General features: G+C 39.4%; 2 protein-coding genes across 2 annotated transcripts in view; both read right to left on the bottom strand.

Moving 5' to 3' along the window:
* Window positions 1-14,014, bottom strand: part of LOC139760499 (phosphofurin acidic cluster sorting protein 2-like) — a 111,001-nt gene extending 96,987 nt beyond the window's left edge. Inside the window, exons 1-2 of the mRNA XM_071683785.1 lie at window positions 13,851-14,014; window positions 9,686-9,897 (exon numbers count right to left, since the gene is read on the bottom strand). Coding sequence (XP_071539886.1) covers window positions 9,686-9,897; window positions 13,851-13,958 — 320 coding nt within the window. The 5' untranslated portion in view covers window positions 13,959-14,014. The remainder of the gene's footprint in view (window positions 1-9,685; window positions 9,898-13,850) is intronic.
* Window positions 13,984-16,960, bottom strand: part of LOC139760689 (uncharacterized) — a 102,632-nt gene continuing 99,655 nt past the window's right edge. Inside the window, exon 10 of the mRNA XM_071684256.1 lies at window positions 13,984-13,995. Within this exon, the coding sequence (XP_071540357.1) occupies window positions 13,984-13,995 (12 nt within the window). The remainder of the gene's footprint in view (window positions 13,996-16,960) is intronic.

The raw sequence follows: 16,960 nt of genomic DNA, 5'->3' as shown, positions 1-16,960 counted from the left end.
CAGGAGGTCATGAGGATGGCGTAAGAGCTGAATAAGAAGGCAACAGTGAGTTGGGGTGAGTATCAACAAACGTCAGGGAGAATAGAAAACTTTTTGGGAGGTTAATAGTGTGAGAAAAATAAGAGAAAAAAAATGAGAACATCTGTGAAAGGTGCACACAGGGATGTGGTAACAGGCAGAGATGAAGTGAGGAGGAGATGGTGTCTGTAATATGAAGGGCTGTGAAATGTTTGGCAATAGGGTGGCAGATGTAGGGTGTTTGGATCAGGAAAGTATGTGAAGCAAGAATCATGGCAGGTGGTTTGGTGAAAAGAGGTGGTGAAAGCCTTATGTAAAAGGAAATGTGGTAGGGCGGCTGGAGTGGATGGTACAACAGTTGAATTTCTTAAGAATATAGGCGATGGTGCTGTTCACTGGTTGGTTTGGATTTTCAATATATGTATGGATGAGGTGATGAGATGCCTGAGGATTGGCAAAATGCCTGTCAAGTGACACATAATAAAAAAAAGGAAGATAAAGGTAAATGTTCGAATTACATAGGTATAATTCTGTTGAAAGTACCTGGCAAATTGTATGGAAGAATGGTGAAGAAGAGGGTGGTGCATGTGGAAGATGCTACAAATAAATGGTGTGCAATGAAACCTAATACAAACAATGAGGAGTCTCTATCAAGAAAGTAAGGTGTGTATGCATGACTGTTTAATCTATTTCTAAATGGGGTGGTACGGGATGTGAGTGCAAAAGTCTTAGAGAAAGGGGTAGGTATGTAGTTTGTTTTGGATGGGGGTCCTAGGAGGTGGGTCAGGAGTTGTCTGCTGATGATGCAACAGTGATGGCAGATCCAAGTGAGAAACTGAGAAACTGAGTCTGGGTGAGTGTGTGAAAGGAGAAAGGTGGGAGTAAAATAATAAAAGCAGGGTTGTCAGGTTTAACAGTGAAAAGAGACAGGTTATTTAGAGTGTGAATTTAAACTTAAACAACTTTAGAGGAAGTGGAGTGTTTTATACATCTAGTCATAGACATAACAGTGAATGGAACCATGAGAGCTGAAGTAAGGAAGAGGGTGTGTGAAGGAGGCAAAGTTATCAGCCACACTAAGGAATGTATGGAAAGATAGGTAAGTGTCTTTATGGGCAAAGACGGGTATGTTTGATGGTAGAGTATCCCCAACAGTGCTGCATGGATACGAGGCATGGGCCTTAGACAAAAATGTAAAGGAAACGGTGGGCATCTTGGAAAAGAAGCAGCTGAGGACAACACGTGGTGTGATGGGGTTTGATCATATAAGATACGAGAGCAAGAGGAATATGCATGAGAGATGGAGAGTTTGTTGAAGTGGCTTGGAATAAGGAGAGGATGAGAGAAGATAGGATGAATAAAAAGGTATATGTGTCAGAAGTGGAGAGAACGACAAAAAAGAGGACACCACAGAGAAATAAAAGAATTGAGTGAAGCATTATTTGAATATCTGGGGCCTGAACGTGCATAAGGATGTGAGGTGAGTGAGGGGTACAGCAAATTGGGCAATGTGGTATACCGTCATTTCAACAAAGTTAACTAAATAAGAAATATAAAAAAATAAAAAGGGGCATAACAATGAGGAGGAATAAGAAGGTATACATGTCAGAAATGAAAGGAACGAGGAAAAGGGGTACACCAAAGAGGTGGAAGAATGAAGTGAAAAATTATTTGAAAGTCTGGGGCTTGAACATGCAGGACAGTATGAGGCATGCAAGGGATAAATTTAGCAAACTGGAGTGATAAGGTATATCAGATAAGGTATATCAGGGATGACATACTGTCAACGGACTAAACCAGGGCATGTGAAGCGGTCAGGGGAAACCACAGGGAGGTCTGTGGGGCATGGTTGTGGATCTGGCTTTGGTTTTGGTGCATTACACACGACAGCTAATAAGTGAATGTGATCGAATGTGGCAATTTCTTTATCTATTCCTAGTGCTACCTCACTCATGTGGGATATGGTGAACATGTATGAAAAAATTATATCCTAGAGAAATAGCCACTGTACACACACAGTGTACCATCATTTTAAAAAACTAAATAAGAAATAATAAAAAAAATACGGCATATTAATCCATGCAAAAGAAAAAACATTCTGGTAGCAAGCAGCATGTAGTCTTCACAGCATGCAATCCTATTTGAATTCTGAGGGTTACTTGGATCTAAAACTGACTGGGTCAATGGCAACATCCTTGTGACAGTCTCTGGCTGAGGGTGGGCCCAGAATAAGCGAGGTGCTGCAACCACAGCTTAGTGATTAGTGAAGGGCAAGGATGACCTGTGCTTCTTCACCAGAAATATATTGATACTTGATCATCTTACAGAATGTCTCTCAAGGCCACAAATTTGAAGAATAGATCACAAAATAAAATGGGTAAAACTGAAAACAATTAAGTAGAGTGGGAAATGTGAACAACTTAAAGAGGATGGGGAAAATATAAAACAATACAAGCTTATGACACAGGTAAGTTGATCATATCCAAGACAAGAAATCATAGCAAAGAAGAACTTATTCAAAACACATCCTCCCCTCCTCCCTAACAGCAGAAGACAAACATAGCAGTGGATGGATGGAAGAGTCCTAAACAACAAGCCATTATACATGGAAAAAGCCAAAGGCATTATCCCACTAAACAAGGAGATGGTTTGAAGTAGGAACCATCAAGCAAAGGAAAAGTTCACAGCATGATCCACAAGGCAAAAGAATGACCTAAAAAGGAAACATTAGGAAAAAAAATGGTTCAAGGTAGGAATGTCTGGCAGGTAAACAAATTGGATCATGAAATGCTAGGTAAAGGAAATATCTGAAGGGGAAATGGTTTAATGCACAAAAACCAGGTCTCCAATCAACATCCAAGATCCACAAACCTTTCTGTTGTTTCTATTGACCACTTCAACTACCCTGGTTCAACCCATCAACAGCAAGTAACCCTCCATTTTGCTCTATCCCATGCATGCCTCACATCCTCCTGCATGTTTAGGCCCCAATTACTCAAAGTATGTCTAATTCTATCCTTCTATCTTGTCCTCAGTCTCCCCTTCTTGTTCCTTCGACTTCTGACACATATGACCCATTAGTCAGCCTTTCCTCACTTATCCTCTCTGTATGTCAAGACCATTTCAGCAAAACCCTCAACTCAACCATACTCTCCTTACTACAGCACCTATATCTTACCCTATCATTATCTACTCTATAAACCCTCCTCACACCATTTATTGTCCTTACAAAATATATTTCTGAAACATTTACCCTCTTCAATACTTTTTTATCTAAGGTCCATGTCTCCCATACATACAACACCATTAAATATACCCATCTCTGTCCACAGATTCCTTAATGCATCCAGGAATTAGCTCCGTCATCCATCCTATGGCTTACTTCAGTTCCTATCTACTGCCATATCCACTTCAAGGTATTTGAAATACCCTGCTTCCTCTAGGTTTCCTCAATTCAAACTCACACTACAATCAACCTGCCTTCCTAACCTTCCTCCTATCACACACCATCCAAAACTCAAACATCAACTTCTGCATAATCTTTATCAAGTCTGCCACTTGAGCCACATCAGCAAATAATAACTGACTCACTTACCATGCCACCCAACCCCCAACAGACTGCAGACCTGCCCCTTTCTCAAGGAAATTCACATTCTATTTCCCTCATCACCCCATTCTTTGATGAATTAAACATCCATGGGGACATCACCCTTGTTTTAGATGCAACATAGCCTGGAACCACACATCCTCCTCTTTTTCTATTTACACACAGGCCTTACTTCCTATGTAAGAAACCCATACTGCTCCTAGCAGCTTTAATCTCACACCACATATTCATAGTACCTTCCAAAAAACATTATCTACCTTATCATACACTTTTTCACTCTCCATATATAAAATGCACAAATCCTTCTCTTTCACTAAGTATTTCTCACAAAGATTCCATATATCCTCTGCCCCTCCTGAAACCACTTAGTACCTCTCCAATCTGATGCTCTTTGCAAGATAGACATAAGACTATCCTATAAATGTTGCTAGAAGCAGATGACAACAAGTTATGTAAACTTTTCTGGCCATGCAATTGTGTATCGGTTTCTGGCTGTGTGTGTCAGCTACCATCATGAAGTAATCAGGAAATTGTCTGGGTCATTAAGACTCAACCTGCATCATCAGCCACTGAAAGGGTTGAGTGGCAATGGTGTATGAAGACTTAAATGCCATAGCATTGCATATAGGTTTAAATGCCCATGATTTTCTGGTCTTAAATGACTAAGGTTATCCAAAGGTTTCAAAAATATATCTTAAGTTTTTCATGTTTTGCTAATTTTCCAATCCCAGTGAACCATCTTTTTTTACCCTGGCCAGCATTTAAAGGTTTAAAACTGGCAAGACACTGAAGCAATAGTCATACCTAGAGCTATGTCAAAATAAGTGCATATATTGGTATCTGTTAACACAGGATCTTGTAACCCTTGAGATCACCTATGTGAGTTTGCAGCGATCTAAGAAGCTATGAAAGAGGACTGGATCCCCTTCGTTTATCACTGCATACCACTGTTTGTCCCATACTAGGCTAATGAATATCAAAGATGAATTAAGGATTCATATCTAGATCATGGAAAACACGTGAAGCCTCTGCAAAATCTTCAGACTCACATTACTAATCACTGGAGTTTTGATGACCAAGAGAAATCCATGCAACTTATATATCATATTCATTGGAGATATTGGGTTTGTGATCTGAATAAAAACAAAATATTAGCTAAGCTTGCCCTGATTGTGCAACTTGTGAAGCCTGTGAAACCATACAGTTTACAATATACAGAAAGCTTTTAATAAAATAAAAGTAGCTTCCTTTTCTAGCACTGCAAAGGATTACTTCTGAAATTTTAACAACTGGGGCAGCCTATGATAAAAATCTTTTTTACACATCATACTCCTTTGTTCAATAAAAACATGAAATATGTAAGTACAGTATATGCTGTGTACAACTGCTGTAACAGCATACAACTCTCTGGCTCCTATGTAAATTCTAAAAATACGATTTCTAGGAAGAGATGGCTGATCTTTTGTCTGAAGTAGTGTGAGAAGCTCCTACGAAAAAAGGGGGACTGATTATGTCTAGCAGTAAAAGTGGCACCCCAACAGTGGGATTCAGTACTGATTCAGTACATTTTTTTTTTTTTTTTTTTTTATACTTTGTTGCTGTCTCCCGCGTTTGCGAGGTAGCGCATAAACAAATCAATTCTTAATGGCAAGTCATCTAAGGACAGGTGACCAGTTTGTTAAGTACTCTGACTTTCCACGTGATGGATTGTAATACTTCTTTCCTCAACAACAGGTCACAGTCATATTCCTGCTTAATCCACTTATGTGTATGAAATATAAACATTAACAGGAAGAGTTAATGTATTAAGGATACATCAGTCCACCAACACATCCGATAATTAAATTACGTACATTTATATGCCTATTCAAAACCTACAAAACTTGGCAGAAAGAAGAGTTTTAAATAAGGCCAAATGCTGGCAGTGATAAAAAAAATCTTATTATATCATCAAACTTACAAATGTTCTATCCTGTGCCTTATACTTTACTCTCATTAACATGGGTAGCTCAGTGCACACAGTCTCTAAGCTCAATTATGCGAGTCCTCAATTTATGTTTCTACTTAGGGAACAAAGGTCTTCCCACGACTACAGTATTTCTTATTTAATCACTCCACATGAAAAAGATGATTCCTCAAATGAGACTTATGTCCATTGCACTTGCATCTTTACAAGCTTAAACTGCATATGATTAACAATCATTCCCCTGGCACCCTCATTCTTATTATTACAAAATCAGCTTCAACACTTCCCTTGCTACATTTATCTATCTCTTTTCATAACCTCAACCATAATGTAACAGACTTAACTAACCTATCATTTAACATGCATCCCATATTACTATTTACATAACCCTTAATTTGACAAAATTATGCAGGTTATCTATCTCTGCTATTCTTATCTTTTACCTGCCTGGATTTAAGTGCATATCCAGGATATGCCAACATGGGAAATGATGACCAAGTATGAAAAAGAAAGATATCCCGGATTTGATTAAGGGGGCAAATTATGAAATTGCTAAGGCAATGATGAAAAGCTCAAAACAAGAATGCAATATAGCAACACACTGTCTCTTGGAGAGCTTAGAGCTCTTTTTTATTTGGATTTTAATTGAATTACTAATATTGGTCAAATTTTCATTAAATTGAATACAGCTGTTGTAAAGAAGTAAGATTATCATAACAATGCCAACCAGATTTTTATGAAAATAATTTAAGGTATCTGATAACATAAAACACCAAATAGCGATAATCAAGGAATCTCTTGATCAATGAAAGATATAATTACTGATTTGTAGGTTGAGAAAACTTTGTTATCATTGTCCCATGTCATTGTTCTGGGAAGGCAGCAAAATTGAAAGGGCTGTTTCACTGGTCATTAGTTTAAGTCACTAAAATAGTTACTTTTTTCATACATGTTTGCCATTTCCCACATTAGCGAGGCAGCACCAAGAAAAATGAAGAGATGACCTCATTTGCTCACATCATTTCTCTAGCTGTCCTGTATAATGCACCCACAGTAGATCTCATGGTCCACAATCAGGCCCCACAGACCTTTCCATGGTTTTCCTACACCACTTCAGATGTCCTGGTTTAGCCCACTGAAAGTACATCCCCAGTAAACTACATTGCAATCCTTGCATCCTCCTGTATGCTCATGTAACAAGGCTTCAAGACATCTTTCACTCCATCATTCCATCTCCTCCTTCCTTAAATATGAACAGATACATATCTACTTTTCCTTTCATGTGACTAAATGTGTTAGAATAATTGTAAGAATATATAATTCTTCATTATTGACATGTAAGTTTATTGTACACTGTTAAATCATGGTGGTGGTGGTGATTGGGGTGACTACCCCTTTTGTTCTACCACTGGATGCACCCCTGCCTAGATTTTAGAGTCCTGAAGTTTTACATTCATATGCAAGAGTTGGGAAAATCATTTGAATTTGCAGGTTTCTTAGACATTCCAATCAAATTCTTTCCATTAACCAGAGCTTGCAGTTACCTTTTAATAATCATAATAATGCAGATCTAAATCACTGTACCATACAACTTCAGGATTTTATGGAGATAGAGATATGATATGATATAGGTAGTAAGAATATATGGTGTGGGAGGCAAGTTGTTAGAAGCAGTGAAAAGTTTTTATCGAGGATGTAAGGCATGTGTACGTGTAGGAAGAGAGGAAAGTGATTGGTTCTCAGTGAATGTAGGTTTGCGGCAGGGGTGTGTGATGTCTCCATGGTTATTTAATTTGTTTATGGATGGGGTTGTTAGGGAGGTGAATGCAAGAGTTTTGGAAAGAGGGGCAAGTATGAAGTCTGTTGTGGATGAGAGAGCTTGGGAAGTGAGTCAGTTGTTGTTCGCTGATGATACAGCGCTGGTGGCTGATTCATGTGAGAAACTGCAGAAGCTGGTGACTGAGTTTGGTAAAGTGTGTGAAAGAAGAAAGTTAAGAGTAAATGTGAATAAGAGCAAGGTTATTAGGTACAGTAGGGTTGAGGGTCAAGTCAATTGGGAGGTAAGTTTGAATGGAGAAAAACTGGAGGAAGTAAAGTGTTTTAGATATCTGGGAGTGGATCTGGCAGCGGATGGAACCATGGAAGCGGAAGTGAATCATAGGGTGGGGGAGGGGGCGAAAATCCTGGGAGCCTTGAAGAATGTGTGGAAGTCGAGAACATTATCTCGGAAAGCAAAAATGGGTATGTTTGAAGGAATAGTGGTTCCAACAATGTTGTATGGTTGTGAGGCGTGGGCTATGGATAGAGTTGTGCGCAGGAGGGTAGATGTGCTGGAAATGAGATGTTTGAGGACAATGTGTGGTGTGAGGTGGTTTGATCGAGTAAGTAATGTAAGGGTAAGAGAGTTGTGTGGAAAAAAAAAGAGCATGGTTGAGAGAGCAGAAGAGGGTGTTTTGAAATGGTTTGGGCACATGGAGAGAATGAGTGAGGAAAGATTGACCAAGAGGATATACGTGTCAGAGGTGGAGGGAACGAGGAGAAGTGGGAGACCAAATTGGAGGTGGAAAGATGGAGTGAAAAAGATTTTGAGTGATCGGGGCCTGAACATGCAGGAGGGTGAAAGGCGGGCAAGGAATAGAGTAAATTGGATCGATGTGGTATACCGGGGTTGACGTGCTGTCAGTGGATTGAATCAGGGCATGTGAAGCGTCTGGGGTAAACCATGGAAAGTTGTGTGGGGCCTGGATGTGAAAAGGGAGCTGTGGTTTCGGACATTATTGCATGACAGCTAGAGACTGAGTGTGAACGAATGGGGCCTTTGTTGTCTTTTCCTAGCGCTACCTCGCAGACATGAGGGGGGAGGGGGATGGTATTCCATGTGTGGCGAGGTGGCGATGGGAATGAATAAAGGCAGACAGTGTGAATTGTGTGCACGGCTATATATGTATGTGTCTGTGTGTGTATATATATATGTGTACATTGAGATGTATAGGTATGTATATTTGCGTGTGTGGACGTGTATGTATATACATGTGTATGGGGGTGGGTTGGGCCATTTCTTTCGTCTGTTTCCTTGCTCTACCTCGCAAACGCGGGAGACAGCGACAAAGCAAAATAAATAAATAAATAATAGATATGACTAAAAAATTATGCAATTCAAAATGTTACTATCTAACTATATCATGCTCAATGTTTTCTTTATTGAAAAAAAAGTAATACACGCAGATTCTTTCTTAAATATTCTACCACCTACCTTCATATGAAGAGCCAAATGCAACACCAACACAGGATATATATGCTAAAGAATTCTTTGTGTACATCTCTGTGTCAAATATGTGTAAGGTAGTTACAAAATCTCAGCATGAAGAAATATGAATGTGTAAGAGTAAGGGATATTCCAGATGAGGAGTCCAGTCAAATAACTGGTGGTCATGTGTAGTGGAGGTATGTTTTCTATATTGAAAAAAAAAAAGTAAAACATGCAGATTCTTTCTTAAATATTCTACCACCTACCTTCATAAGAAGAGCCAAATGCAACACCAACACAAGATATACTTGCTAAAGAATTCTTCATGTACATCTCAGTGTCAAATATGTGTGAGGTACTTACAAAATATCAGCATGAAGAGATATGAATGTGTAGGAGTAAGGAATATTCCAGATGAGGATGCTAGTCGAATGACTGGTGGTCATGTGTAGTGGAGATATGTTATGGACACAGACACATTTCTGATTATCTACAATAATATAAGGGTTGTAGCAAATATGGATGAAAAGGTGAGCAAAGATATAATTCTTACCTTGCAACTCAATTTAGCATGCAGAGTGAATAACTCAGATGCTTTCATAATGAAGAAGACATTATTCACTTTATCAGACTATAAAACAGCTGTAGATATGTATAAATGAGCTTTGAGGCATGAGAAAGTTTCTAAAAAAGACAAAGAGAGGTATTCAAAAGAGGGGAACATGAACACAAATATAACTGAAAAGCTGTAATCTCTGAGGGATATTGCAGGACATGCTAAACTATCTAGAGAGCTACAACATATTCAGCCACTGTAATATTTTACCAAATTCTAAAACTGACTCACAATTTCTGCAACTTATTTACGAGGTGGGCAATTGTGGCCTTAACATCAGCTAGGGCCATAGTTGTAATAACACGATGTCCATGCTCAGTGAGATGTGCTGCCAGCAATGGACCGTGGGACTCTCCGGTGTTTACCAATACAACATGGTCAGGGAGTTGCACATCCTCAACTGGTAGTACTCGGGCCAACTGCTCCAACAGTACTTTTCTTGGCTGAAAAATTATACAAGACATCAAACTTATGTTCACTTTTAACAGACTGAAAAGTAATCTCCACACTTACACATGAAGTCTTACAAAAAGCTTGCCAACAATCCTTTACATGAATTTCACATTCAACCATACTTATCTCTTTCACTAAATTCTTCACTCTGTGAATCTACCTATCCATCTAGAAATACATTTACCATGCATTCCTTTGGTTTTTGACATGTTGGAACATAAAAAGGCATTCATGAAACATTTTAGCTCCAGACCATCTTCATGACTCTAAGTGCCAATGACCTAACATATATTCAAAATACTTGCAGAAGAATCCTGCATTATTTTTAGATCTCCACAAAGAAGTAAAACAATCCACATGCACTTAAACTAATGAATCAAAATGTTTGACTCTTCAAAATAAGAGGTGCCTTCACAAAAAAAAGGAAATGCAAAAACTAAGAAGGCCAATATTAAAAATAAATGAAATGAAGCAAGTCTTCCTCCACATACACCTGGCATATCTTTGTGCCAAAACTCACTAAGATCAATCTGGAGATGCAGTATTACTGAGTGAGTTTTATCAACACTACTAAAATAAAATAGACTGTGGCATTTTTTTTAGTTCTGATAACTTCGAACCTCTAAAAAAAAAGCTAAATATGGTTCTCATAAGTATGTCACCTGCAATATGTGGGGTATAAGGAGCAACACTGATGCACCAAATTTCTTGAACTTCCAAAATTATGGCCAAGAAAACCAAGTTTTCACTTATTTTGGTTAACTATGACCCTTACAGAATAGCCATAAGTGGCAAAATCACATATCTGATACTATATGGGCAAATAGTGGCATATGTATAAAGATATTTTTGTGCTGAATTTCATGAACATTAGATGAGATATAGCTAATGAAAAAAGAAAAAGGTCTTTATAGTGAACTATGACCTATTCATTTATCTATTTTGCTTTGTCGTTGTCTCACGCGTTAGCGAGGTAGCGCAAGGAAACAGATGAAAGAATGGCCCAACTCACTCACATAAAACATATATATACATACATGTCCACACACGCAAATATACATACCTATACATCTCAACATATACATATATATATACACACATACAGACATATACATATATACACATGTACATAATTCATACTGTCTGCCTTTATTCATTCCCATCGCCACCCTGCCACACGAAATAACAACCCCTTCCCCCTCATGTGCGCGAGGTAGCGCTAGGAAGACAACAAAGGCCCCATTCGTTCACACAGTCTCTAGCTGTCATGTAATAATGCACTGAAACCACAGCTCCCTTTCCACATCCAGGCCCCACAGAACTTTCCATGGTTTACCCCAGATGCTTCACATGCCCTGGTTCAATCCATTGACAGCACGTCGACCCCGGTATACCACATCATTCTAATTCACTCTATTCCTTGCACGCCTTTCACCCTCCTGCATGTTCAGGCCCTGGTCACTCAAAAATCTTTTTCACTCCATCTTTCCACCTCCAAGGTGAGAGTAAATGTGAATAAGACACATATATCCTCTTGGTCAATCTTTCCTCACTCATTCTCTCCATGTGACCAAACCATTTCGAAAAACCCTCTTCTGCTCTCTCAACCACACTCTTTTTATTATCACACATCTCTCTTACCCTATTGTTACTTACTCGATCAAACCACCTCACACCACATATTGTCCTCAAACATCTCATTTCAAGCACATCCATCCTCCTCTGCACAACTCTATCCATAGCCCACGCCTCGCAACCATAGAGCATTGTTGGAACCACTATTCCTTCAAACATACCCATTTTTGCTTTCCGAGATAATGTTCTCGACTTTCAAACATTCTTCAAGGCTCCCAGGATTTTCGCCCCCTCCCCCACCCTATGATTCACTTCTGCTTCCATGGTTCCATCCGCTGCCAAATCCACTCCCACATATCTAAAGCACTTCACTTACTCCAGTTTTTCTCCATTCAAACTTACCTCCCAATTGACTTGACCCTCAACCTTAATGTACCTAATAACCTTGCTCTTATTCACATTTACTCTCAACTTTCTTCTTTCACACATTTTACCAAACTCAGTCACCAGCTTCTGCAGTTTCTCACATGAATCAGCCATTAGCGCTGTATCATCAGCGAACAACAACTGATTCACTTCCCAAACTCTCTCATCCACAATAGACTGCATACTTGCCCCTCTTTCCAAAACCCTTGCATTCACCTCCCTAACAACCCCATCCATAAACAAATTAAACAACCATGGAGACATCACACACCCCTGCTGCAAACCTACATTCACTGAGAACCAATCACTTTCCTCTCTTCCTACACGTACACATGCCTTACATCCCAGGTAAAAACTTTTCACTGCTTCTAACAACTTGCCTCCCACACCATATATTCTTAATACCTTCCACAGAGCATCTCTATCAACTCTATCATAAGCCTTCTCCAGATCCATAAATGCTACATACAAATCCATTTGCTTTTCTAAGTATTTCTCACATACATTCTTCACAGCAAACACCTGATCCACACATCCTCTACCACTTCTGAAACCACACTGCTCTTCCCCAGTCTGATGCTCTGTACATGCCTTCACCCTCTCAATCAATACCCTCCCATATAATTTCCCAGGAATACTCAACAAACTTATACCTCTGTAATTTGAGCACTCACCTTTGTCCCCTTTGCCTTTGTACAATGACACTATGCAAGCATTCTGCCAATCCTCAGGCACCTCACCATGAGTCATACATACATTAAATAACCTTACCAACCAGTCAACAATACAGTCACCCCCTTTTTTAATAAATGCACCTGCAATACCATCCAAACCTGCTGCCTTGCGGGCTTTCATCTTCCGCAAAGCTTTTACTACCTCTTCTCTGTTTACCAACTCATCCTCCCTAACCATCTCACTTTGCACACCACCTCGACCAAAACACCCTATATGTGCCACTCTATCATCAAACACATTCAACAAACCTTCAAAATACTCACTCCATCTCCTTCTCACATCACCAGTACTTGTTATCACCTCTCCATTAGCCCCCTTCACTGAAGTTCCCATTTGTTCCCTATAATGACCGATATGCATTAAATATTTTTCAAGTTATTTTCAATCCTTAAGGTGATTTCAACAGAAAACAAGTGATCCACATCCAAGGATTTCTTGTCCCTTGCTTCTGACATCATCATAATAAGAGAAAATAACAAGAAAAGTTTTCTAACAAGTTGGTAAAGCTGAGAGGAACACAAGTGGCTGTTAAAATGGAAAACTGCAAGAGCTTATCGACCTTTAGATGCCATGTACAACAACCCAAGTCGACTGAATAAGGTGGAGCTATGCCTACGAAATGACCATCACAAACTCACTGTAACTCCTACAACAGACCTAAAGGTGGGACAGAGAAAGGAAATGTAAATAGAGGGGCAAAACACCTTTAGTATCTCCATCTCTTGGAATCAAGTACAGTTTCCTAAGTCAAGCGGTTATGAGGAGGTTGCACATAAAGGACCCACAAACATTAAAAGATATTAAGATATGGTACTTCAAGAAATAATGCATTTGCAAAATATACCACCTAAACTGCATGCTCAGGCCCCAATCACTCAAAATCTTTTTAACTCAATCTTTCCACCTTCAATTTGGTCTCCCACTTCTCCTCATTCCCTCCACCTCTGACACATATATCCTCTTTGTCAATCTTCCCTCACTCATTCTCTCCATGTGACTAAAATAAGGGACATAACTTGAGAGAAAAAATTTCAAAAAATAAGAAAATTTCTTCCAGGAATGTTACAATAATCAATGATGAAAATTTCAATTCCACCAGATGAATAATTACTAACATGTGATAGAAAAGAGAAAAAGGATAGAGAGATAGAAAGATTATAAAGCAAAATTAAATGTTCCGAAGAATTAAAACAAAAAGAATACTCACACTAGAATCCACATTGGCACTGGAGTTTGAACGTTCAACAACCATCTTTTCTTGCCGTGGTGTAGAGCCACCCGTGGAAGATATGCTTTTGCGCTCTTTTAAAGACATATTACTGCGATCTCTAGTGAACAGTTTATTCTTGTTGCTGTAAAGAAATTTCACATGATAGCACAATCAATATGATAGCACAATTCATATGATAGCACAATACTCACTCAAAGCAAATTAAATAAAATAAATAAATAAATAGCACAATCAAATCCAGGAATGAATAATATATCAAGCAAATTGAACTTCAATAACCCTTTTGGAGCTACAAGCAAGCATGTTAGCTCACACATTCATCGCCATCATTGACAAAGGAACATGATCAACCAACAATTTCGGAAAAAGCAGCTGTGAGTAACTCCAAAATCAATGCTTGCAAACATATATTTTTATTTTATTCTATTTATTTTGCTTTGTCGCCGTCTCCCACGTTAGCGAGGTAGGACAAGGAAACACACGAAAGAATGGCCCAACCCACCCACATACACGTCCACACACGCAAATATACATACCTATACATCTCAACTTATACATACACAAACACACACAGACATATACATATATACACATGTACATAATTCATAGTCTGCCTTTATTCATTCCCATCGCCATCCCGCCACTCATGAAATAACAACCCCCTCATGTGCGTGAGATAGCGCTAGGAAAAGACAAAAAAAAAGGCCACATTCGTTCACACAGTCTCTAGCTGTCATGCAACAATGCACCGAAACCACAGCTCCCTTTCCACATCTAGGCCCCACAGAACTTTCCATGGTTTACCCCAGACACTTCACATGCCTGGTTTAATCCATTGACAGCACGTCGACCCCGGCATACCACATCGTTCCAATTCACTCTATTCCTTGCACGCCTTTCACCCTCCTGCATGTTCAGGCCCCGATCACTCAAAATCTTTTTCACTCCATCTTTCCACCTCCAATTTGGTCTCCCACTTCTCGTTCCCTCCATCTCTGACACATATATCCTCTTGGTCAATCTTTCCTCACTCATTCTCTCCATGTGACCAAACCATTTCAAAACACCCTCTTCTGCTCTCTCAACCACACTCTTTTTATCACCACACATCTCTCTTACCCTATTAGCACTTACTCGATCAAACCACCTCACACCACATACTGTCCTCAAACATCTCATTTCCAGCACATCCATCCTCCTCTGCACAACTCTATCTATAGCCCATGCCTTGCAACCATATAACATTGTTGGAACCACTATTCCTTCAAACATATCCATTTTTGCTTTCCGAGATAATGTTCTCGACTTCTACACATTCTTCAAGGCTCCCAGAACTTTCGCCCCCTCCCCCACGTTATGATTCACTTCCGCTTCCATGGTTCCATCCGCTGCCAAATACACTCCTAGATATCTAAAACACTTCACTTTCTCCACTTTTTCTCAATTCAAACTTACCTCCCAATTGACTTGTCCCTCAACCCTACTGTATCTAATAACCTTGCTCTTTTTCACATTTACTCCCAGCTTTCTTCTTTCACACACTTTACCAAACTCAGTCACCAGCTTCTGCAGTTTCTCACATGAATCAGCTACCAACGCTGTCTCATCAGCAAACAACAAACTGACTCACTTCCCAAGCTCTTTCATCCACAACAGACTGCATACTTGCCCCTCTTTCCAAAACTTTTGCATTCACCTCCCTAACAACCCCATCCATGAACAAATTAAACAACCATGGAGACATCACACACCCCTACCGCAAATCTATATTCACCGAGAACCAATCACTTTCCTCTCCTCCTACACGTACACATGCCTTACATCCTCGATAAAAACTTTTCACTGCTTCTAACAACTTGCCTCCCACACCATATATTCTTAATACCTTCCACAGGGTATCTCTATCAACTCTATCATATGCCTTCTCTAGATCCATCATTGCTACATACAAATCCATTTGCTTTTCTAAGTATTTCTCACATACATTTTTCAAAGCAAACACCTGATCCACATCCTCTACCACTTCTGAAACCACACTGCTCTTCCCCAATCTGATGCTCTGTACATGCCTTCACCCTCTCAATCAATACCCTCCCATATAATTTCCCAGGAATACTCAACAAACTTATACCTCTGTAATTTGAGCACTCACTTTTATCCCCTTTGCCTTTGTACAATGGCACTATGCAAGCATTCCTCCAATCCTCAGGCACCTCACCATGAGTCATACATACATTAAATAACCTTACCAACCAGTAAACAATACAGTCACCCCATTTTTTAATAAATTCCACTACAATACCATCCAAACCCACTGCCTTGCTGGATTTCAACTTCTGCAAAGCTTTTACTACCTCTTCTCTGTTTACCAAATCATTTTCCCTAACCCTCTCACTTTGCACACCACCTCGACCAAAACACCTTATATCTGCCACTCTATCATCAAACACATTCAACAAACCTTCAAAATACTCACTACATCTCCTTCTCACATCACCAGTACTTGTTATCACCTCCCCATTAGCCCCCTTCACTGATGTTACCATTTGTTCCCTATAATGACCGATATGCATTAAATATTTTTCAAGTTATTTTCAATCCTTAAGGTGATTTCAACAGAAAACAAGTGATCCACATCCAAGGATTTCTTGTCCCTTGCTTCTGACATCATCATAATAAGAGAAAATAACAAGAAAAGTTTTCTAACAAGTTGGTAAAGCTGAGAGGAACACAAGTGGCTGTTAAAATGGAAAACTGCAAGAGCTTATCGACCTTTAGATGCCATGTACAACAACCCAAGTCGACTGAATAAGGTGGAGATATGCCTACGAAATGACCATCACAAACTCACTGTAACTCCTACAACAGACCTAAAGGTGGGACAGAGAAAGGAAATGTAAATAGAGGGGCAAAACACCTTTAGTATCTCCATCTCTTGGAATCAAGTACAGTTTCCTAAGTCAAGCGGTTATGAGGAGGTTGCACATAAAGGACCCACAAACATTAAAAGATATTAAGATATGGTACTTCAAGAAATAATGCATTTGCAAAATATACCACCTAAACTGCATGCTCAGGCCCCAATC

Source organism: Panulirus ornatus, chromosome 37 (assembly GCF_036320965.1).
Source record: "Panulirus ornatus isolate Po-2019 chromosome 37, ASM3632096v1, whole genome shotgun sequence".
Lineage (NCBI taxonomy): Eukaryota > Metazoa > Arthropoda > Malacostraca > Decapoda > Palinuridae > Panulirus > Panulirus ornatus.
This window is presented reverse-complemented; position numbering and strand designations above follow the sequence as displayed.